This window comes from Candoia aspera, chromosome 2, assembly GCF_035149785.1.
Source record: "Candoia aspera isolate rCanAsp1 chromosome 2, rCanAsp1.hap2, whole genome shotgun sequence".
In the NCBI taxonomy this organism is placed as follows: domain Eukaryota; kingdom Metazoa; phylum Chordata; class Lepidosauria; order Squamata; family Boidae; genus Candoia; species Candoia aspera.
The window spans coordinates 19,205,182-19,229,416 of record NC_086154.1 but is presented as its reverse complement, the minus strand read 5'-3'; the positions used below and the strand labels follow the sequence as shown (position 1 = coordinate 19,229,416).

Below are 24,235 nucleotides of genomic sequence, written 5' to 3'. Positions count from 1 at the left end.
TTCCTTTAAAAATCATATTTATTATTGTATTCCAAGGTAGCAACACTAAGGTAGCAATACCAAGAACAGATGGAGGACCTGAGTAACCTCAACAGATTATACATACAAAACAAAATAAGGATCTCTTAATGCATCTCTTAGCAACATACTTGTTTTGCTGTTTGGAAACAGAGTGGTCAAAGCAGGGCAAGCTGCTAGCCAATTACATTTGCATTCATCTAACTGTATTACTTCGTAAGTCTTTTTCCCGCTTGCACACAGCACAAACACACTCTGACAACACCTTTGTTCTGTGATATCTCCTTGATGTTACTGTCATCTTGTCCCCAGCTCATGATCAAGGAGGCTTAACCTCCTCTTCAGCTGTACTGGTGTTCAAATAGTGTTTTTCCACTTATTCTGACACTCTCCAAGGAAGCTCCAAGGTGCATAATATCTGTTGGGCTTTGTCACCTATTACCTTGAAGGGAAGTCAGGAGACTGCACTGACTTGAAACACAGGTGACAGAATCAGGATAGGGACTGGTAATGGGGACAGCTCATTCCATGCTGGCATAGCTTTCTGCCAGCTCATGGGTGGGTGGAGAGAGCCTCTACTCAACAGTGGGGAAAGGACCTTAGTGTACTATTGGGGAGAATACTATCTGCAGGCTTCATCCTTGTCCTTGTACCTCCACAAGTAGACATGTTAGGACCCATGTTTTAAAAAAGGAAAGCTGAACATTCTGAGAGGTGTCAGAGATATTCTATACCTTCTGTGGGTTAGAGTCCTGAAGGGATGGATGGTGAACAAGGTAAGAATACAGCCTCTCCGTTTAGTCCATTTAGCTGGCAAGATCATCTTCCCTGGGCCTAATCTGGCTGCCTTTTGACAAGCCTGCTATCCTCCAGGAGGAATTTGCTAGGAAGCAGCACCATGAATTACATATGACTGCCCACGACACTCATATTGCACCATCCCTCTTTCAGCAGCAAGGCTATGACCTCTTCTTTGCAGTGCACTGTCATCTCTATGGCGACAGATGCCATGACCACCAGGCAAGGGGGGACTCTCTGGCAACCAGAGCAATCTCTCTGCTTTACCATCGGATCTTTGGCTGAGTTGGACCCCTTCCTTTCTTTCATGGCATTGGATTCACATGGTTACAGATGCCATTTCTTAGGCACCATAAAGAAGCAAATCCTTTTGAGGACCGACAAACAGCTTCTGCCTACAGATTACCACTGGGATCGATCCCATTTTGCAGTGCACCCTTATTCCACAGCCCTCAAGTGCAGCTTGGCCTGTGCACCTTGGGGTGAGTGAGGGGGACCAGGGATCCTGCCAGCGTCCTGGTGCCCTTCTTCCACAGTTGATTCCGATGCTTCTGTGGACTCCTCTTCTTCTCGGCCTTGAGCAGGTGGCACACAAGGGCTTTGGCACTAGTGTGGAGCCAGCTGGGTGCTGAACTGGAAGAGCCCTGCAGGGCCCCAACCAGGTCTGGCAGTTCCTGAGGCAGGCGGTAACGGGGAAGAAGGCGCAGAGCACATGGAATATCCCGTCGGTCACACAGTTTACTGAAGTAGGCAATTACCCAGTCACATCGCTGGACAGTTCCAGGCGCACTCTGAAGTTCACCTTGTAAACAGGCCATGGCTGCCCCAAAGAGGTCATAGGGCTCCGGGGCTTTCCTACCCTTGCTGCTTGCCTCCCCTTGCCAGAGGCCATAGGCCCGAGCACTGCCCGCGCTCCACAGCAGTAGCACCTGACCCTGCTTCCGGCCCACTTGTTCCCGTCGGGCGTACACCCAGGGCAAGATGCCGAGTCGTCCCACGTGGCCCAGCTCCCAGAGGTCCAGTAACACAGGGCAGCCCAACGCCGACCGCAGCAATGCAGCAAAGGCGCAGACCAACTGCTTGTGCTCCTCTGAATCAGGAGAATAGATCAGTAGAATGGGACGAGAATGGTGCTGGCGAGGGACATCTGGAAGAGAGGAGAGAAAGGAAGTGAAACTCGTGAGTGAGAGTTGCCCATTCTTCCTGCCATAGCATCTATCTATATCAGGGTTTCTCAACCAGGGTTCTGTGGCACCCTAGGGTTCCGTGAGAGGTCACTAGGGGTTCCCTGGGAGATCACAATTTATTTAAAAAATTATTTCAAATTTGGGCAACTTCACATTACAGAGGTAAGTTTCATTCTTGGTTTTTAGTTTAAGAACACTGTTAATGCATATAGACAGGCCTACACATGAAACAAATGTAATAATTTTGTAACTTCTGGCCTATATTTGACCCTGAATGTGCAGGGGTTCCCTGAGGCCTGAAAAATATTTCAAGGTTCCTCCAGGGTCAAAAGGTTGAGAAAGTGTGATCTATATACTACTAAAACTCTTGTGTCTGTTTGTTTGTAATCTTTAACTGGGCGAAACAGTGTGTCATAGGGCAACAATTTTTGAACCAAAGTACCTCAAACTGGCTAACTTACAGAATGCATCCAAAATTTGGGGCCCATGACTCTGGTGGAATTGAAATTTGGCAAATTTTATAAAACAATTTATGACATAAAAATTATCATAACATTTTATGACATAATACAGAATGTCAGAAAACATTTCCTGTGGTCAACTCCTGATGTTTGACTGTGCTGTACAGTTCAATGTGAATGACATGGGCTATTTTTGAGGTAGATACATCTCTGAATATCTCTCTGAATTTTAAGAACTTTTCCAGTGAAGGCAGTACATTAGAAGCTCTGAGGTTGTTGAAGGCGTTGAGGAATCTGGTAAGGAAATATCTCTGAAACTATGACCCAATCGGTCATGGGTTGTCTAGTTTCACATATTTATCTCGAAGACAAGACATATGGTACAATGTAGATTTTTTTTATAATCTACCTTTGGAAGCCTCAGAAATAACTCCTTAAATCTAACTACTAACTGAAGTCAAGTACATGCACCTGAATCAACTCATATTCTCTTCTTGGTACCCTTCCTTTCTATGCCATCTTCCCCAGTGCATGTTCCATTTTAGTTTGCTTGAGCTTTTTTATTAACACTGCAGATCCATGTAGACACAGCACTAAGCCAGCACAGCGACAGCGCTTAAATTATGGGTTCTTGAACTAGTTACTATACATAATACTAAGCCCTAATTGGCAGATCTGCACATTGTGCTATGACCAAAACCAACAAACAAACCACATTTAGTATTAAATATGAATCTATACATGTTGCAAAAGGTTATTGTTATTCGGGGCTTATCCAGGCTGACCATGAGCCTCCTTCTTGGGAAATTGAGAAGACTTTGCTGCAAAATAACATTTTCTCTTTCACTGCATGAGATGGTTAAAATTATAGAGCCCCACCCCACCCCACCCCACCCACACCCATTATACACCAGTCCTTCTGATGCTTTTTACCTCTGTGGAGTCTGTGGATATTCCAGTGAATCAGGAGGATCACTAAAGCCAGCAATCCCAGGCCTAAACCTATAGCAAAGGCCAGCAACCCCCAGCGCCTGTGGGAAACTGGCAGAAAAAGAGGTTTGAAGGAAAGTGGTGTAAAATCTCTACAGAAAGTAATTCTCAACCACCTGTGCATCTCTGCAGGAATGTGTGCATGCGATGTCTCCTACTTATCAACTCTCCCCAATCCGGGCCTGTCAGATGTATTATACCACAGTTCCTGCGATCATCTAGCTGGCCATGATGAGAATTACACTCAAATGCTTCTGGAAGGCACCAGGTTGGGGAAAGTTTAAACAGTACATGTGAACTCTTTCTAAGAGTTGACCCGTATGTGGCTAAGACAGCACCATCCACATAGACAAGGAAACCATTAGCAAGCTCAAGGACAGTGTTTCTCAACCTTAGCAGCTTGAAGATGTGTGGACTTCAACTCCCAGAATCCCCCAACTCCATGAGAATTCTGGGAGTTGAAGTCCACATATCTGCAAGCTGCCAAGGTAGAGAAACACTGTTCAAGTTGAATCTCAACATGTCCCAAACTTGTACCCAAAAGGGAAACAAACATCCCAGGACAGAAAATCCTAAAAAATGATGACTGAAATGTTCAATTTGCACAAGGCACTAAGACTCTTTTGTGGAGAGGGAAGGAAAATTAGGGTATAAAAAGCGTGAGAAAGGGAACTGAGTATAACCCAGTGTTTCTCAACCTTGGCAACTTTAAGATGTGTGGACTTCAACTCCCAGAATTCTCCAGCCAGTTGAAGTCCATACATCTTAAAGCTGCCAAGTTTGAAAAACACTGGTATAACCAAAGAAAGATTAATTGACTGGCTGAACACATACAGAACTCAGGTATCTTTTGAAAATCACACCTCTGAATTTTGCAACATAATTCTTTCCCTTTCTTGTATAATATGTTAGGGAAATAAATGTATTGCATTATTTGCATGCCAAGCAAATTTTTAAACAAAAATGCATGTTATGAGGCAAAGCTGGACAAAAATGCATAATGAATTTTAGTGCAAACTTTAAATAAATATTACAAACTAATAAGGAAACCAGATGAACTGAATGTAAGGTTGGAAAAACAAGAAACAGAGAAAATGGATTTGTTCCCTGGTAACCCACATTGCAACATTTTGTCTGTGTTTTCCCTTGTCAATCTTTAATTGAAAGTCCCATATCATTTCTTTCTTCTTGTCCTAAGAGGGAAAGGAGTGCTACTAATTCCTTGGATTACTGCCTTTAATCACGCCTTTGCTTTCTCAGGAATGCCTTAATGCTTTTCCTAGTCATTGGTTTGAACCACCACTGTCCAGTCCTTCCATAAGAGGGACATATGTCCTCTGGCTCATTTCTTTAAGACCAGGAATTCCTTCCATATAGCTGAGCAAGATGTAGCTCTGACCATTTGTTAGAAGCCCCCGGAATGCGCTCTCTACCTTCTGAGAAGCATTACAGAAGACAGGATATATTGTCATTTTCCACAGTAGGGTCAGACAGTCTCCCATTTATTCACCCTATTCTCAGCTGAACACAGTGTTGTAACTTACCATCTGGACACAGGAGTCGTTTGCCAGCAAAATGTACATCAGAACGCCAGACCTAACAAGTGAAAAAAGAGGTGGGATGGAACAGTGGAGCTCAGTATAGTGATGAAATGTGTTAATGTGCACCTTTGTACTCCTGTTGAACTGGCATTTTACTCTCATCAAATTGTTTGCTAATTTACAGGTAGTCCTCGCTTAGCGACTGACTTGTTTAGTGACCATTTGAAGTTATGACGGTGCTAAAAAATGACTTAGCGACCAGTCCTTGCACTTAAGACCTTCACAGCATCTCTCTGCTCTTATTTTCACGTGCTTATTTACCCCATACCAAGATGTCCACAAAGAGAAAGAACTCCAGTTCAGCTGAAGGAAGTAGCAAGAAGCAAAGGAAAATGGAAGTAAAATTGTAAGCACAGTTGCGGTCATGTGATTATCACTTGGCAACTGCTTCACTTAATGACCAAATTGCTGGTCTCAATTGCAGTTGTTAACTGAGGACTACCTGTAATTGACTCCTGTGTGCAAAAGTTCAAATTTCACTAATGAATTAATCTTTCCTTAGTGAATTACTAAGAAAAGGAAGGTGATAAGCTGGTCCTTACCAGCACACAGCTTCTCAAAGCTCTCCAAGGAAGAATCAGGTTCAGTTCACCCACAGCAGATCCCTCTGGCTGCAAAACATAACCTTGAATTAAATCCAGGATACATCCTTCTGCTACCATCCATGTCAAGTATGACATCATTTCTTAGGCTTTCCTCACTCAACAGTCCTGACTGAGTTATTGCTGTAACTATCTCAAATTCCTCCTCCTGAGACCAGGAGTCACTTACATGGGAGACGGTATAGACAGGTGGTTCAGGTTTGCACGGGCTTGAAGATACCTGCTGGCATACAACTGAACTAAAGGACGCTGGTATGCGAGAATGGAAGTTTAAATGAAGTTGCAGAAATTTCACATTTAGAGATACATTCCAGGTAGTATCTAAAAAGAAAGAACAAAACTAGAGTCAGTTGCCTTCATTGTTTCAGTTAGTGCCCTGTTGTTTCCAACCCTTTAAGGAGAAAGCTTGGTGACTTGGGGCATGTTTGTTATAGAAAATATATAAACTGTGCACACTTCTATAACACTTTCACTCTGCAATCCAGAGTTGCTTTCACTCTGCAATCCAGAGTTTCTCAACCAGGATTCCGTGGAACCCTGGGGTTCCACGAGAGGGCATTAGGGATTCCAATTTATTTAAAAAATTATTTCAAATTCAGGCAACTTCCCATTACAGAGGTAAGTTTCATTCTTGGTTTTTAGTTTAAGAACACTGTTAATGCATATAGACAGGCCTACCCATGAAACGAATGTAATAATTTTGTAACTTCTGGACTATATTTGAGCCTGAATGTGCAGGGGTTCCCCAAGGCCTGAAAAATGTTTCAAGGGTTCCTCCAGGGTCAAAAGGTTGAGAAAGGCTGCTCCAATCTCTCAAAAGCAGCTTCAGGACAATCCAGATTGGATTCAGATCTACCATCTACAAAACAGTGCCCAGGGAACAAAAATCAGTGCCCATCCAAGTCTTGCAAAAATCCCCTCTCCCCCATTCCAGGCAAAAGGAAAATCAAGTAAGTCCCTTGCCACCTCCACTCACTTCCTTACAGAATATTATTATGTTTTCAATTATAATTTCTAATAAAATTATTATTTAAAAAAAGGAATGAGGCAGTTTTGTATGTGAAAGGACTTGAGCATCCTTCAGGTCTGGTTTTAAAAACAAATAGCTGAGCCCATCCCAGTCCCTAGATCTTGGAGCCTTTTTTTTCTTAAATCCAATCTTGCAAGTTTGAAATCTGCTCTTTCTTGACTCATTACTTCTATACATTCTTCCATTAGCAATTTTCCTGGAGGTAAGATCTGCTGAGCTAGTACTATATATCTTTCTGATAACCATAAATTACCTTCTGCTACCAGTCAGTTATAGCTGTGCATCTTGAAGACTATTGAAGGTCTATTGCAACAAGTAAGCATTCATATAATAGCCTTTAAAGTTTCATGTCACAGATTAATACCACATCTAACTGGAAATTGTGAAAACATTAACCTTCCTGCTTATTGTCCTACCATTGGGTTCAGATTACAAAATACTATTCATTGATTGCAAATTGCAGTATACAACACAGAGCCATTTCCCTCCATATCTGGTTGTGATGCGTACAAAATTGACAGACCTGTAGCATGCCCCCATTTATGAGACACTCTAATTTTTCCTTTTAATCAAGATTTGAAGGAAATCCCAGAGCATGGTCTTAATGGTAAAGCTGCACCTTGGAAGCTGAACATGAGTCTGCAAGGCCAGCCTTGCCATTAAACAGAAATAGCCTCAGTTATTGCAAAAAGTACTTGTAAATAAACTCTTTGAGTTGCTTTAGGCCAGTGTTTCTCAACCTTGGCCACTTGAAGATGTGTGGACTTCAACTCCCAGAATTCAAGCTGGCTGGAGAATTCTGGGAGTTGAAGTCTACACATCTCTAAGTGGCAAAGGCTGAGAAACACTGCTTTAGGCATTTGCAAAGGAAACCTGAATGGGCAGGCCATAGGCTAGAGATAATCAAGGAGAATCCAGACAGTAATAGGTTACAAAGCAATGACTTGTTTATTTATAGGAGTCATAAAGGTTCTCTAGCTGATGAGGACCAGTTGTGAAGATATGGTGCTCATTAAGAGGTTATTCAGAAGACGAGTACAAAGAGATGGACACTTCTGAATGAGGTGCTTGCTGTCCCAATAAACTCACTGCCAAATTGAATAGGTAGAGATTAATCACTAATCCTGCCCCCCCCCACACTGAAACCAAACTGGAGGTTTGCATTGTGACTTAAGTAGACTCACCTGTCTGGTGTGGGCACTCAATATGGCTTGTGTTCATGTAAGAAAACTGAAAAAGACAAATCATTGGAGGTGTGACTCATATCAAACTCTGCAGTTAATACTTGCACACATTTAATACTCAAGGTTAATGAAAATTAAGAGTCCTCCAGTTAACCCTCTACCTACCTTCGTTAAGCATTTCTCTTACAAACTTGAACGATGAGCTGCCCTAAACCAAAGGACTGAGCTATACTAAATCATTTAATTTCTGCCTCAAGGATGAAGCCCATTTAAAATTGACGATCTAACTTGATTTTAAAGACCTCTAGAAATGAAGATTTGTTATAATTTATAGAAAAAAAATCTGTAATTCAACCAATAATTTAAAAAATTGTTTTAAAAATTAAACTTTGCCAAAATCTCACTGGGCCTCATATATTGTTCCCTAAACTCTCATGACATTATGTGATTTGCCATCATTTCTAATTTATTTTAATTCAATTTGGGAAATCATAGGGAGGTGGGCAGAACAGGGGTAGCTTGCAGGCCCCATATTACCAATCCCTACATCAGATTATTCTTTCCAAGGACCGATCCGTACTGCTGTTCATGCATCTCAGCCCATCGTAACCCATCTAGCGCTACTACATCATCATCTCCTAGCACTATCTGAGATATCCCAAAGAATTTCAAGTCAACACGCATATGATATGCCGCTAATGTCCTGTGCTTTTTTATTTATTTTGTCTGTTCATTTAAAAGATTTATATGGCCACCTTCTTATACAATATAACCCTGGGTAACTAACAACAATCAGGCTACTATAAATGTATGAAAAACAAAATTTTAAAACACTTTTGATGACTGTTTACTGTTTACTCAGTCTCAAGGATTTATGAAAAAGTAGTTTGGACCGAGAAGTTTTCCTTTGGAACGGCCCATTTTGCTACACACACACACACCTTAGCTGTCGTATACTTTCATAAGAGCACAAATACCATCTACCTCTATGGTCTATGAACTAGATCAACTTCATTGCTTTCACTGTATGCGTCTACTTCCAGGATTCCAGAGCCTTCCTTAGACTTGGACAGATGATAATAACTCGGTCCTTAAGGGAGAGCTACCTTGTAAGGATGAGATGGCAGTAATTGTATGTGTGTAGATCAGGATTTCTCAACCTAGAGTTCTGCAAGAGGCCACTAGGGGTTCCCTGGGAGATCACGATTTATTTTAAAAATTATTTCAAATTCAGGCAACTTCACGTTAAAGAGGTAAGTTTCATTATTTTTAGTTTAAGAACACGGTTCATGCACATAGACAGGCCTACCCATGAAATGACTATAATAATTTTGTAACTTCTGGCCTATATTTGAGCCTGAATGCGCAGGGGTTCCCCGAGGCCTGAAACATATTTCAAGGGTTCCTCCAGGGTCAAAAGGTTGACAAAGGCTGGTATAGAGGGTAGAGGTATCTCTTACCTTGAAGCAGAGCTGTGGATTCATATCTACCTCTTCAATAACATACGCCTAGAGTAAGAACTGCATGTTAGACAGTGGAAGGGATCTTCTCTCTATATACATATGACTCTTAGAACCCAATACAGACTTTGTGAAATTAAAAGAAATTATGAATTATGAGAAATTCTTATCCCTAGTAAAGCAAATCCAATCAGCAAGTCTTCCTATTACTATTTTCACAGGGACTAGGAATGGGGACCATGCTGCCTCCAGATGTTGTTAAAAATCAGGAGGAGTCTGGCAGCATTTTTTCTAACTAACAACTTTTATTTAAAAACATACACTTTTGTGAGCTACCGCCCATCTCATCAGATGCAATGGAGTGATTAAACTTAAGTTGGGATGAAGTGGGGGGGGGGGAAGCAAAGGTAAGGCAGGTTGGTGATGCAGATGCAAATTACGAATTACAACACATTATCATTTAACAATTGTAATGTGTTAAAAACTCATTGTGTTTGTTAAGACCTTTTGAGATAGACTGCAACCTTTTGATGTATGTGAGTTCAGCAATCTCTCACGCAACTGTGCTGCTAAAGTGTCATTTTCCCAAAATGGTTCCTTTGAGATTTGCAGTAGAACGTCCTGGGAGGTTGATACACTTTGATATTACTTTGTCCTTGCTTTGAGTCTACAGTGTCTACAATGAGAAGCACCAGATGTTTTTGAAATTTAAATCCCAGCAACTCCAGCCAACAAGATTCAGTGAGTGAGAGATGTTAGGTGCAGTTCAGCAAACACTAGGGGGCCTCAAGTTCTCTTATCTCTCCCAATAGTTCAGTAAGGCATTAAAGACTTTTCTTTTTACACTTTCAAAGCATTGTGATGAATTTGGACAATATCTGGAGGATGAAATCACTTGGGAGTTGGACACTTGGTGGGCAAGGCCAGCTAAAATGACACAGGCAACATCTGTGGATTGGACTCCTGCCCAACTTAGCTGGTGAAAACCACTAAGAAAGTTTCAAGAGCTTGGGTGCAAGTGGTGATGAATTCATCTTAGACTGAGCAGTGATGCCACTGGAGGTGGTGGTACGTCACTCCTCGAGAAGCCTTCCATCCACCCATAGCTAATAGTTGGGACAACTATTAACCTGTCTCCAACTTTTCCTTACAAGGAAAGAAGATGGTGGGACAACAGTACAGAATGCTCTGGATGAAGTGGATTATCTGGACCCTTTTCACTCAGGCTTCAGACCTTGGTATGGGAATTGAAACCACATGGGTCAGTCCTGTGGATGGCCTCTGGGGGGACTGGGGTAAGGGGAATGCAACTTTCCTGGTCCTGCTAGATCTCTCAGCTGCCTTCAGTGCTATCAATCTTGTTATCTTTCTGGACCAGCTGCAAGGGCTGGAATTGGAAACACTGTTCCACAGTGTTTTTATTCCTTAAACAGTTGATTCTAGATGGTGGTTGTGGGAAGAGGAAAAGTTGACTTCTCAGTGATGGCCCCTCCTCTGGAACAGGCTTCCCCCACATATAAGGTCATCCTCTTCCATCGTTCTCTTCCTCTTCCATGGAGAGATTTTTTTGGAGATGGGCCAAAAGGATTTTGACCCAGGGTCTCCAGGCACTGTGAATTTATTAGGTGGGAATATGATTGAGATTAATTTTGGGATTTCAAATTGTTTTTAATCTTACTTACTGCAATAGGAATTGTAAGTCTCTCAGAGTCTTCAAACTGGAGTGGCATAGAACCCTGAGTAAATAAATAAAACAAATAAATGAACTCCAGAGATACAACGTCCAAACATCTCAGAATGATCTTCCCTCACCTGCTTCTCTCTAATTTCCTCAGTCAGCATGGCAGGTTGCGGGAGGCTCTACTGGAATTTGCTTGATAAGGACATTCCCTTAACAATACTGTTCTGCCTTCCACATTTTTCTTCCATCTGTTCAGGAGATGGAGTGTGGAAGCCTAAGGCCTCCGCTAAGGTAGTGGGTTCTGAGAATCACTCGCCCTTCATTTTTGCTACTTGGCTGCCCTTCATCAAGGCACAAAAGCTTGTGTCTCCTCCATGTCCCTTCACCTGGTCAACTTCAGTGGCTGTGGAATTAGGGATATCTTGACAGGCTGCTTCTGGAGCAGAGCTTTCCTTCCAGCAAAGTGAGGCAGTGGGATGAAACAAGCAGCGGCTGCTCAGACACATGGCCATTTCCGTCTTGTCACTGGAACTGTAGTCGAAGAACTGCATTGAGGACCAGAGATCTGAAGCATCTAGCAAAGTAAGCAGGGAAAATGAATGAATGAATGAATGAATCAATCAATCAATCAATCAATCAATCAATCAAATGTTTCTAAACAGATACTAATTTCTCACAGTCTTTAAATTCCTCCTTTCCCTTATTTATTTATTTATTATTTATTTATTTATTTATTAAATTTATATCACCGCTCATCTCCCCCAATGGGGGACTCTGGGCGGTTTACAATAAATAGCATTAAACATAGCCAGATAAAAATTACATTAAAATATACATAAAAGCTTATGATATTATGGTATTAAAAGCTTATGATATTATGATATTAATATTGTATTATACTGTGCACTATTTCCCTAGTGTTTATTTTGTTGGGCGAAACACTCTCACAGAAGCCCCAGACAAGGGCTCTATTTTTGGGGGGAACACTCTTTTCCCCATTCTGCCTGCATGGACTAGTATTCAGTCTGATTTGTGATAAAGTATAACCTAAATCACAAGGCCAAGTATGAGTTTGGGAAATTGATTTAGGGTTAGTTGCAAGCAAAAGATGCAAGCACAGTGTTTCTACCATTGCATTTCCAACCTACAGATACCCCTAGCTGAGAAGATACTCTGTTCTCCTGGGTAGAAATAAATATGGAAGAGAAAAGGAGCTTACTTGCCTGCCTGCCTGCCTGCCTGCCTGCCTGCCTGCCTGCCTGCCCGCCTTCCTTCCTTCCTTCCTTCCTTCCTTCCTTCCTTCCTTCCTTCCTTCCTTCCTTCCTTCCTTCCTTCCTTCTTCCTTCCTTCCTTCCTTCCTTCCTTCCTCCTTCCTCCTTCCTCCTTCCTCCTTCCTCCTTCCTAACCTTTTGACATGTTTTATATAAGGTGGGTCACAGAATAAATAAGTAAAATACTACATTGTTTCCAAAAAAAATTGAAAACATTATAACTTCCTTGAAATAGTTCTAATTATCAACTGTAAAACAATAGTGAGTTGACACAGAGAATGTAATTCATCCATGAAACACAGATTGAAATTATGTGAAACTACCCTGTTTTATCTTCATAACAGTCCCATGAATTCTTTTAGGTTCAAAGAGAACAGCTAAGCTCACACATTTGCAACAGCTACAATTTTGTTGAAGCTAAACTGGCTGGGTTCACAAATTCCAGAAAGTCTAAAGCAGAGAAACCAGATTAGGGCTGATGTTTGAACCTAGCCAGTGACAGCCAACTAGTCATTGACTAGCCAACCACCTCTGCAAATGTTTGCTAAGCAGGACTTGGAAATAACCATCTTGAACCCCACAACTCTCTCTCTTTTGATTGGTGGACCAAGCAAGCACCTGCCCCTTTAGCAGAAAGAAAATGAACACTGTCAGACCTTGACAAAGACCATTTATAGTCTACTCAGTGAAGAAGACATACATATTTATTGACCAAGCCAGAGGTTAGGGTTAGTATGACTGTTAACAGAAATGGAGAGTTGATTTCTATCATTCAGTTTGCCAATAATCTGGCAGAGTCTAGTCTTATCTGCTTTGTATAGGTAGAAGGTTTTTGTTTATGTTTTGTGGGGGGTGCCTTCAAGTGATTCTTGAATCCTGGCAGCTTTCTGGACAAGTCCATGACGTTTTCTTGACAATAATTTCAGAACTTCATTTCTTTCTTCCTAGGGCTGAGACAAAGTGACTGACCCAAGGCCTAAGGCAAGAGTAGAACTTAAGTCTTCCGGCTTCTAGCTTGGTGCCTTAAACCACTATTCTAAACTGTCTCTCTATGTAGAAGTTAGCCAATGAATATTTTATGGCAACAAGATAAACAATGTCTGAACAACAACCGATTGATATAAATTTAAAAGCAGAGGCTAAGAAAAAACCTGCTCTCCATATTGATCATTACTATTATCTTCCCTGTTACATTCCAGGTTACTAGTTTCCTGCTATGACAGCAGTCTGTTTCTTGCCTCCAAGCTAGTAGGTAGACTGTCTGACTGGAGAGGAAAAACAGGCAGGGCTCTACCGGTGACTAAAGTATGGGCATCAGATATTTGCCACTTGTGAGTGTCCCCCTTTTCCTATAACCTATGAAATCCCAGCCCCTGATCTACCATTAGAAAAGACCATTGTCAACAATCTTGTCTAAAGCAGAACTCACAGGCTTCCGGCTGATCCCGGAATGGACACACCCTCTTGCGCAAGCTGTCCTCATGGTTATATGATGCCTGGAGAAAAGGAAGGTAAATCAGAAAGATCCAAGTTGATAGCTTCCCATCCTTGGTCCAGTGGTTGACCTCAGATGGGGCCAAGGAAGGAAATTGCTAATAGCCCCCCAGATGGTATCTAGCCTTAGGTAGTGTGGCCACCTTCTGCATAGACCATCACAGGCATGTATGTTTAGGCATTCTATATACAAAGGGGTCTGGGTGAAATCTGTCAGGAGACTGAATTACTAAGACACATTTTTGCAGGGTTCTTTAATCCCTCCGCCCAAGTTTTGCACATTGTCCCACTTCAAAGAATCTCACTCAGAGCCTCTTGAGATGACACACACACCTCTATGCACAGACAAGGAAGTAGGAGCTCATACTGCAGCACTGCAGGGTTGTTTATGGAAACCAATACCTGGCAGGTAAAGAGAAAACAAGCCATAAAACACAAATAAGCAAAATTCTACTCTGAGTTTTACAAGAAACACAATGCCACCGATGACAATCAAGTAGAACAAAATATATTGAACATGAAACAACAAAGTGCCTCCAAACAAATTCAGACTCCTAGAATCCATTTTCACCACCATATCTGAACTGAGCTAGCAGCCCTTTCCTGGTTCCCCCACTTATTTCAGTAGCAATGAAATGAATGGGAATTTATTTTAGATGGGAAAAGCAGGATTATTGTTCCTACTATGTTATCATCAGGAATAAAAAAATCTTGTGGATCTTGTGGATCAACTATAAATCACAAAGACCTTTATCTGTAGATCCTGATCTATCTTCTGCTCTACCATACAAGATGCCAAGATCTTGAAGGAGAAGAGACTATCCCATGGTGTGCATTCTTTCTAATTCAGTTTGCACCCTCCCACTGTCCCAGTCTTCATAGTTTCTGCCTTTTCCCACTTCTAATCTCATTCCATCTTTGACAGCCCTGTAACTTTATCAGCAGTTCTGAGGCAACATATGCCAGTTTGCACCTTGTCTTTTAACCCAGGTGGACAGGACTGAAAGAAAGAATAATGGGATATTGAAGTCTTTTTGAACATTCCAAGCTGCCTTTTTTTGCATCCATTAATCAAGAGCAATGAAAGATAGGAAATGGGCATGTGCCACTTCACTGAATTTGTCTGCTCAAGATAATCATTGCCTACTCTGCCTGCCAGCCCCTGTCTAAGATCTCAGGAGAGGTCTTCCCAAGGACGGGCTCCAAAAGCTTTCATTGTCTTAGGCTAAGGCAGCAAATGATGCCTCCAACCCAACCATTAAGATGAATGCATTGTTTCCCAAACTACGGTGTTGATAAATAAGCATAAAATCTCAGAAGGGCCACTCCTTAGAATACAATGCAATAAAAACACAATAATAATAATAATAATAATAATAAATCTGAAAGTAGCAGATTATCAACCCTGTCTAATGATAGGGCCAGCCCTATCCTACTACATTCAAACTGATCCCTTTTAAACACGAGTTGTTAGAGATTAAAAGTGGACCTTTATGCTACTTGCTCTGATGAGCAGCCTCAAGCCTCTCTCAGCACTGCTTCCTGAGCCAAGAGATGCACATCTTCCACTGGCTTGAGGATCACATCATCTTTGTATACCATAGCCAGGTTCACATTCCATGACTGGGTCAGGCCACTTTCTATTTTACTTTCTGCACAAAATTACAAATACGATTTAATAATTTAATGATTTCTTTCTATGTATCCCAAAAAAAGAAAAAACCAGGGGGAAAAGTAGCCACCCTTTGGCCATCACTAGATGGTACAGTGGGAAAAAGCTTGGGGAGCACAGATGAAGGGGACATCATGGGCCACACCGGACATCATGCTGAGCGGCAGCTTTTGCGTTGCTGATGCCAGGGGCCAAACTAGAAAGGTATGTTCCCCACAATGCTTCCAACTTGATTTCTACCAAAACTGTTTGCTTCCTGCAACCCCCCTGGCCTCACTTTCTCTTTGTCCTCACCACCACCGCCACCCATTGGTGTTCCCTACATTTGTCTCTTTTCCTGCAATGATCCTACCTCCTGATGGAAAGATTGGTGCAGCTCTGTGCATTCCAGGGCCAGCTGATGGCAGAGGCGCACAGTGATGGGAGGGCCCTTGGAAGCAGACACCTCAATAGCATGGGCAGCTGGCACCCATTTGTACTGGAACTCAGGTCCTGGGGAAGAAAGGGGAAATGGGTAGAAAATTCAGTCTTGCCATATCACAAGTCCCTTAATAACAAAAGTCTCCCCTGCAATGATATTGCTTCATTTCTTTTTTCCTATTTCCTGTGCAAAATTAGCCTCCTACTGTCAAGACACCAGAACCACACAGCCTCCTTGCCATGGCACAAAGATGAACCACTAGTTATTTTCACAGGCCATTACTTCACGGCAGTGACTATATCTTGATGTCAGCTCACACTGGAGGGAACTCAAAGACAACTTTAGGTGCTCTGTTTGGGAAGTGGTGTTTTCCCTCTTATCCCAGCTTAAAACCTTCCTAAATAATGCACAACTGTCTGTGCCAAGTTTTTTGATGTCCAGTAGAAAGTTTCACGTTTTCTAAATATAGAATTGAAGATCCTTTGACAAGAGGAGATATAAGCATGGGTAAATATGGCTTATGTGCCCTGTAAAGGTGTCTTACCTGATTCATTGTTAGTGACTATATAGTTTTGGCTGAGGTTTAGCATCCCAGGAGGAATGGTTTTCACTGAGACATGCACCTGCTGGCCACCGGCCACCTGGAAACTGTCAAACTGCATCTGCCACTGGGAAAACAATGCTGGAGTCAGAGCTGTGCATTTCATTATTTCCTGCTTGTGCCTTGTGAATCAGGATGGATCTGGCCAGCCCTCCAGGGTCATGCAACCTACTACTACTTTTATTATAAGGTTAGAGTAACATAATCTAAATGTACTTCCCCCCTCCCTCCCATTATCTTTGTGAAAACTAGGGAGGGTTTTGTCTAAGATGATTACTTTAGTTACAGATCTGGGCCAGACTTGATTTCTTTTACCTGACCATTGTCTTAGTTGCACCTCTTCCTCCTGTTCCTCAAAGTTATTCCTTCTGCCCATTACAGATCCTCAGCCTAATTCAAGATAGACTAAAAACTACCACAATTTGAACTATCTATTCATTTATTCACCTTTTAGATTTATATCCCACCTTTCCTCCAGGAACTGAAGGAGGGACTGGCTCCTTCCTCCTATTTTTCCTCCCAATAATCCTGTGAGATGGGTTGGGTTGAAAGAGATGGCAGACCCAAAGTCATCTAGTAAGCTTTTTATGGCTGAAAATGGACCTGAATCCAACTTTCCTATGTCCTAAGATGCAGCCACACAGTCCCCTAACTTCAGCTCAAGGATGACTCACTAATTGTTGTTTAAGATCATGTGCTGATGGTGCAGCCTTCCTCTCACCAGCCTTGTGGATCATCTGCAGTACCTGATTTCCAGGGTCAGGATAACCATCTGTCACCCAACCCTTGTGGATCAGGGTCCAGTGGTGATCCGAGGGGTGAACAGAGTCTAAACCAAAAGAGGAGAGCTCTGTTGCTGTACTGGGCATGTCACTAATCCATTGGGTGGTAGAGGGCTTCTCAGTTAAGTAGGAAGGGACAACATCTCCTATAATACGACTACACCCCATCACTGGATCTACAGGTTTATAAAGATCCAGCCTAGAAGAGTGTCATGATCACCGTTGCGATGCTTGTGACGTTGCAACGGCTCACATAACAACACAAGGAAATGGGTACCGGGCGGATTAAGCGAAAAGGCAACTAGCTAACGAAAGAGAGCAACCGGTGCTGGCAACAAAGTATCGACTCTAGCCGAGGCAGGGAAGGAAGAGATACAATGTTGCAAAGAAGGTAATTGACAAGACCCAACCAGGAGGCACGCTGTCAGAAAGATTACGAACCTGATCGCCCGGCAATGACCCATCACCAGCCGGGAAAAACAGTCCAGGAAACACCCGAGGCACAGGAGGGGCTCCACGACCCCTCACCTACCAGCAACGGAACCAACGGGGCTCGGGGCACACTCGGAGTAAGGAGGGGTGGAGCGCTGACCGGCGCGGGCTATTTAAATCCCATTCCGGCGCGCTCCACTCACTCTCAGCTTTTCCAAGGGCATGCATTCTATACTCAAATAAAACCAGAACCTAAGCCTGCACTAGCGTCTGTGTTTTACTGGGTAGCAGGCAGAGCCTGACAAAGAGGTTACAAGAGGTAGAAATTCTATACCTGCAGCTTTTCCCTGCATAGAACAAACAGAGCACTTAACTCACTGAATTTCTGCCTGTTATACCACCTGTATTGGTACATGCACCATCCTTGGAAAAAAGAAGTTGCCAACCCAAGGCCCACAGGAATGAAAGCGCTTAGAGGAGCTACCACGAGATGTCGAGCTAACTACCAGGTCAAGCAGCTTCAAAAAAAGGTTGGAACAATTCATGAAAGTCATGGGGATCAATGGATATTAGTCTTGATGGCAGCGTGGCTGAAGGCCATCTGCTGGAAGACTAGTGGGCTTTCTTGTGCTGTGGTTGGCCACTGTGAGAACAGACGGCTGTACTAGATGGACCAGGGGACCAATCTAGGAAGGCCCTGCTTATATTCTTATGCTCTTATGTTACCATAGTCCCTGCAGTGGTCTGGTGCTTCTGCTTTTTCAAGACCTGAAGATTGCCATCGCGGTCAGAGCTTGGAACGAGAAAATCCAATTCTAGGCCTTCAATACCTGCAGTCACAACAAAGAAGGAAAGACCTTATATCCTGACTTTCCCAAATATGGTTTCCTCCAAACAGTTTATATTTATTTACTTTTCATTATTTATGTGTTTTGTGGGGTCCTTGGTGCTCTCTGAGCCTTGTTGTTTCCTTGCAGACGTTTCGTTGCCAGACCAGGCAACATCTTGGGACATTCTGTGGAAGACTCCACAGTTCAGCCCTGAGCTACAAATATTCTCTTCGACTGGTATTTATGTGTTTATTACAATTACTAGCCACTGCAAACCCAAGACTCTGCAGTTTGCAATAATGCAGCATTTACAAAAACACCCACAATAAAAAATAAAATTACGTAGCTATAAAATCATAAAACCAAAAGAAAAAAAAACACTCCACCCCATCCTAAGCATCATGTAGAGGTCAACTTCAGTTCAACTAGGAGGCTACTCCAAAAAATAGGTGCTGCATCTACAAATCTCCACATATACAGGTAGTCCTCGACTTATGACCATGATTGGGACTGGAACTTCCATTGCTAAGTGAGGCAGTTGTTAAATGAGTCATGCCCAATTTTACTACCTTTTTTGTGACTGTTGTTGGAGCCTATTCCTCAGAAAGGACTTCCCATCCCAACCTGTGCCTATAATACCCTAAAGGTCCTATCAAGACTCCCCCAAACATTGCACCTTCAATAGCCTAAGCTCCTCTTGTCCTCCCCCATCATACCTGTAGAGTTCAGAGCCACATAGACATGCACACATGTCTGTTGTTCATGCTTGCAACACTGAACTGTGCTTAGGACAAGGGCTGGCAGAGGCTGGGGTGGGCGTTCTTGGAGCTTCTGCCGGCATCGGGAACAGGGCTTGGGTAGAGCTCCCTTTGCTGTTGAAGAGAGTAAAAAGTGAATGAAAGACAGAGAAAAATCTATCTTTTTTACATCAAGGGTAGAGAGGTAAACAGGGAAAGGGGATGTATTCCCAGTAAGTCAGTGGAGTCACAGAAAAAAATCAGATGGGCCCAGGACAGGGTTGTCCACAGGGGTCAAAAAATTCACTTTGGTGGCTCCTACCATGGGACTGATGCATGTAAAAAAGGGTGGAGCTCTGATCATATGGTTGCAGCCCTCGTATTGATTTTTTCAGCCCTTTTCCCTGTAAACATCCCTGAACCAGAACAAAAATCAACTCAAAATCAAATTAAAAATTAAATTTAATTCTGGGATTAAAAAGATGTCTCCTTCAAATCAAGCTTAAATCCTAGTGACTTTATGGAAGCATCTGGTATTTTCTTAGCAGGAGTATGGAAGTGGTTGGCCATTGCCAACTTCCTGGAAGCTTTTTTTCTTTGTTTCTTCCCAATCTAACCTACAGGCCAAATGTTCCTTGATGGTCTCCTATCCAAGTCCTAATCAGGAAGGCTTAATCTTGCTTAACCCCAGATCAGGTCAGGCAGGTACAGTCCTATTATAGCACATATATTTCATTACTTCTCTCTGTCATATTACTTAAATATTGCAAATTGCACCTCCTGAAACAAGCACTGACTTTCACACATTGCACCAAACCATAACATTGTGTGTGTGTGTGTGTGTGTTTTGTTTTGGGTTGTTTTGGTTTTGGTTTAGCATGCTGAGTGAATCCAGCCCATTGTGGCCTATTTCCCCAATCCTGCTTCAGTAAACCATGGTTTAACATGATGTGTGAACCCAGCCAGTGGTCTCCCTGTCACAAGTTTTATTGTTAGAAATTTTTTCCTTAATGTTTAGACAAAGCCAGCTTCTTTGCAATTCCCAGCTGAAGCAACAGAGGACAGATGAAGCCTCTTCTGTGTAAGAATCCATCAGACCTGCCAAGACAGCTCACATTTATTTACATATTAAATTTTTAAGCCAACCTGATCTGTACGATTTTGGGGAGCTTACAGAATACAACAGTAAAAACAAGTGCAGAATATATAATCCAAAAGCAAATCCAGAGAGAAACAACCATCAATTAAACAACCAGAACATCCCACAAAAGGTCTAGCTCCCATTCGAACCAGGTCCTGGGGACAGAACCAGGAGCCAGGACCTCCTCATAATCTTTTCCCCTCCTTGTTAAACTTACCCACACTTTCCATTAACCTTCATACAGTATAACCTGGTTTCCAGATTGTTTTCAAAACTATATCTCCCTCCTCTGGACATCTGAACGTTTCAAAGTCTACTCACTGTTGTAAGGGCTGGGCTGAGCTAGGTGCAGTATTTTCTCCTATGCTCTCTGGGGCTCATCTGCTACAGTTCTGGGCTCTGAGGTATCATATTCAAAAGTGGCATATTTTACTGGTTATAAATTCAGATTTGAGATGGGAGAGACCCAAGATCCAGTCCCTGCTCATCCACAACCCTCACTGGCTAACCTGAAGGCTTAGCTCTCACCCTACTCTTATAGTGGTACTGTGAGGATAAAGGAGGGCAAAAGGACAAGATAAATCCCACTGAGAGCCAGTGTGGCATGGTGGTTAAGGCACCAGGCTAGAAACCGGGAGACTGTGAGTTCTAGTCCCGCCTTAGGCATGAAGCCAGCTGGGGGACCTTGGGCCAGTCCCCCTCTCTCAGCCCTAGGAAGAAGACGGCCAGGGCAAACCACTTCTGAAATCTTGCCAAGAAGACTGCTGGGATTTGTCCAGGCAGTTGCCAGGAGTCAAAAACTGACTTGAAGGCACAAATGAAGCAAAACAAAATAAACAAAACAAAACGGGTTACTTTTCATAACCCTTTAAATTCAAACTGCTGATTGTGATATCTTCCTTGGCTGCTATTTTAATTTTTGTATTTATGATAGGAATTGTTTTTAATTTGTTTTAAGATGGCTCGCCACCCAGAGTTACTTGTTGAGATGGGTGGCCACACAAATTAAATAAATAAACAAATAAATAAGCCTTGGCACTATAAACACGTTCTAGGGCAAAGTTTACATGAATCCCTATGCAACTCTTCTCCCTGAACATGTTTGTGTGAGGCCACAAAGCGCAATGTGCGTGTTTGTATAGAAAGAGAATTTCCTTCCAGTAACTTGCAGCAAAAACCCACGTATGTTCACCTACTCCCTGGTAAGTGACTAACTAGGATTCTGAATCAGCTGACTCGTTTGAATGCTCCTGGTGACACACTGGCCCAGTTTATATATCAACCTAGGCTTGAATACTATTTATTTGGTTTTGTCTTTGTGTGATGAGCAAACTCAGCCATTATTGTCCTTTTCTTGTGATCTAGAGATACACAAATATATTTGCAGACTGGATAAGGAAGCTTATTTGGATTCAGAACTGGCATTATAGTGTCTACACCAGTGTTTCTCAACCTTGGTAACTTGAAGATGTGTGGACTCCCAGAATTCCCCACCCAGCCAAGCTTGAAAAACGCTGCTCTGTACAACTGCTGGTTGTTAAGTCTATTTACAGTGGCTATTTGCACATGCTCCAAAGGAAGGACAACCAAAACAAAATAGGTCAGGTTTTCTGTAATACTTAACGTAGAAGAAGGAGGCACCTATTATAGCAGTGTTCCCCAACCTGAACAACTTGAAAATGTGTGGACTTCAACTCCCAGAATTTCCCAGCCAGCAGGCTGGCTGGAGAATTCTGGGAGTTGAAGTCCACACATCTTCAAGTTATTCAGGTTGGGGAACACTGTATTATAGCAAAGGCCTGGACCTCTTTTACGACTCTCCAAAGCAATCAGCATATTTGATTGACTGCATTCACACAGTGCTAAAGCAACATTTTTTAAATCATGGTTTGCTGAAAGAGTTATAATTTGGTTTGGCTCACACAGAATGCTAATCCATAACAAGGGGGTTCACACATCATGCTAAGCTGGGAAAAGAAAAACCGAACTACATTATTGCTTAGTGCAGATATGGGCAACCATTTCACACTGGAATGTTTGGAAGTCTGAGAGCATGATAGACACATCCACAAAATGGCTGCCTTCTATATATCTCTGATGCTTTGGGGCGCAACCTCCCACCATACCTGTCAGCCTTTGTTTAGGCTGCTTTTGAACGTGGGTTTATTGCGCTTTCAAAGCAGCACTAAAAACATGTTTAAAAATAGCTCCCCAAGCAGGTGACACGCACACAGGGAGTGGGTGGTGAGGTCAAGCAGGAAAGAACAATTCTACTGCATCGAACAACCCTGCTCGTCCCTTGTTAGTTGGGCTACTTTGAAGCATGTGTTCACCATTCTCTGAAAGAGCGGTTAACCCATATTCAAAAGCAGCCTGAACACGGTTTTAGAGCTCTTTCAAAGGATCATTAAACCCGTGTTTAAAAGTAGCTCCATAACAGACGACGGATACTACATGTGCAGCGTAGTGAAGCAGGCTGTCTCCCTATGGCCATTCCCGTGGATCAACTGTCTCAGGAACAACTTTCGAGAGATGACTGTGAGTTCAACGATCTGTGAAAAACATCCATCAGGCACAGCAGTGTTGTGACTGGTGAATAGTCTCCTTCTGGGTGGCATTCAGAGAATAAGGTGCTGATGCGATGATATTTCACCACCTCTCTCTCTCTCTAGTCTATGAGAGAGAGTAATAGCTGTTTATAAAACGATGTGGTGAGAGAACGGATTCTGAAATTCTCACTGCATTGTTGTACAGACAGCTTTCACTCTTTCAGAAGACCTTGTGTTTAAAAAGTGCCTACATAACAGTCAGCCATGACACAGGCAGGTGCTACTGCAGGAGGCTGTGGCCTGAGCTCCCCAGCAGCCCAAGCCAAGATGACCACCGAAGGTCCCGTTCACTGCTCAGTGGGGAGGGAGCATGCTCATAGCAGCCTCAAGTGGTTAACTGGAGCTGGGCAAATCCCAGCCCCTGCTGACACCATCAGAACTTCTCAACAACAAGGCCTGGGTTGGAGAAGAGGGAAAATGCGACTTTCAAATTGGAGTGGCTAAAGACGAATTTAGCTGGGTAGCTGGGAATGAGATCAAGGTGCTATAATGATGATTTTAAAAAAAAGTTAACAAGGCATCTTCATGCCATGGTAAGAGGACATGTTACAAAGCATCAAAATCAAAAAGCCATTCAAAATCCATGAGTGCAAGTTGAACAGTTTTTCAAAAGCTGGTGTGGTTCTTACCAATCAAAGCTGGCACCACTGCTTTCAAGCCACAGCGCCTTGCAATCAAATCTGCGCTCTTGTCTACTCAACCCTCAGCCCAACTGAAAGCAGGGAGAACTCCCCTCTGCCCCCGCATTCAGATCCCAATTGCTGCCTCCCGCTGTGCTCAAAGCCAACACAGAGTTGTCCCATAAGGATGTTAATTTTCTTACCATGAATTCTGCAGTCCTGCAAAACAAGGAAGAAAGATAGAGTTAGTGGGGGAAAGTTAAATCGAAGGCCGTTCTTTCCAGAATAGAACATTTACCCAAAGTAAACAAAAGCTAATAGGGACGCGGTGGCGCTGCGGGTTAAACCGCTGAGCTGTCGATCGGAAGGTCGGCGGTTCGAAACCCCACGGCGGGGTGAGCTCCCGTTGCTCGTCCCAGCTCCTGCTTACCTAGCAGTTCGAAAACATGCAAATGTGAGTAGATCAATAGGTACCGCTTCGGCGGGAAGGTAACGGCGTTCCGAGTCGTCATGCTGGCCACATGACCCGGAAGTGTCTATGACAACGCCGGCTCCAAGGCTTAGAAACGGAGATGAGCACCGCCCCCTAGAGTCGGACACAACTGGACTTTAC

At 42.9% G+C, this 24,235-nt stretch overlaps 1 protein-coding gene across 2 annotated transcripts; it reads right to left on the bottom strand.

The window, feature by feature from the left end:
* IL17RE (interleukin 17 receptor E) lies at positions 1–23,908 on the bottom strand. Of its 2 annotated transcripts, XM_063291435.1 has the most exons (16): positions 23,826–23,908; positions 19,232–19,387; positions 18,412–18,515; positions 16,415–16,538; positions 15,802–15,941; positions 14,111–14,179; positions 13,713–13,779; positions 11,399–11,586; positions 11,014–11,067; positions 9,332–9,379; positions 7,872–7,917; positions 5,827–5,978; positions 5,598–5,666; positions 4,999–5,050; positions 3,398–3,505; positions 1–1,963 (listed from the first exon to the last, which is right to left on the bottom strand). In XM_063291435.1, exons 3-16 carry the CDS (start codon positions 18,412–18,414, stop codon positions 1,269–1,271), a joined length of 1,815 nt encoding a protein of 604 aa, XP_063147505.1. In that variant the 5' UTR covers positions 18,415–18,515; positions 19,232–19,387; positions 23,826–23,908; the 3' UTR covers positions 1–1,268. The 2 variants fall into 2 exon arrangements, with proteins under 2 accessions (XP_063147505.1, XP_063147504.1); XM_063291434.1 differs by lacking the exons at positions 18,412–18,515; positions 19,232–19,387; positions 23,826–23,908 and having other exon boundaries at positions 16,415–16,625.
* Positions 23,909–24,235: the final 327 nt, after the last annotated feature.

What these genes read in the sequence shown, in the direction of transcription:
- IL17RE (XM_063291434.1), bottom strand. Translation starts at nt 16,577, where the DNA reads ATGAAATGCACAGCTCTGACTCCAGCATTGTTTTCCCAGTGGCAGATG. An exon ending in CCGGGATCAGCCGGAAGCCT is followed by an intron (nt 11,587 to 13,712) that starts GTGAGTTCTGCT and finishes TTACTTTGCTAG; the next exon opens with ATGCTTCAGATCTCTGGTCC. An exon ending in ACGACTCCTGTGTCCAGATG is followed by an intron (nt 3,506 to 4,998) that starts GTAAGTTACAAC and finishes TTTTTCTGCCAG; the next exon opens with TTTCCCACAGGCGCTGGGGG.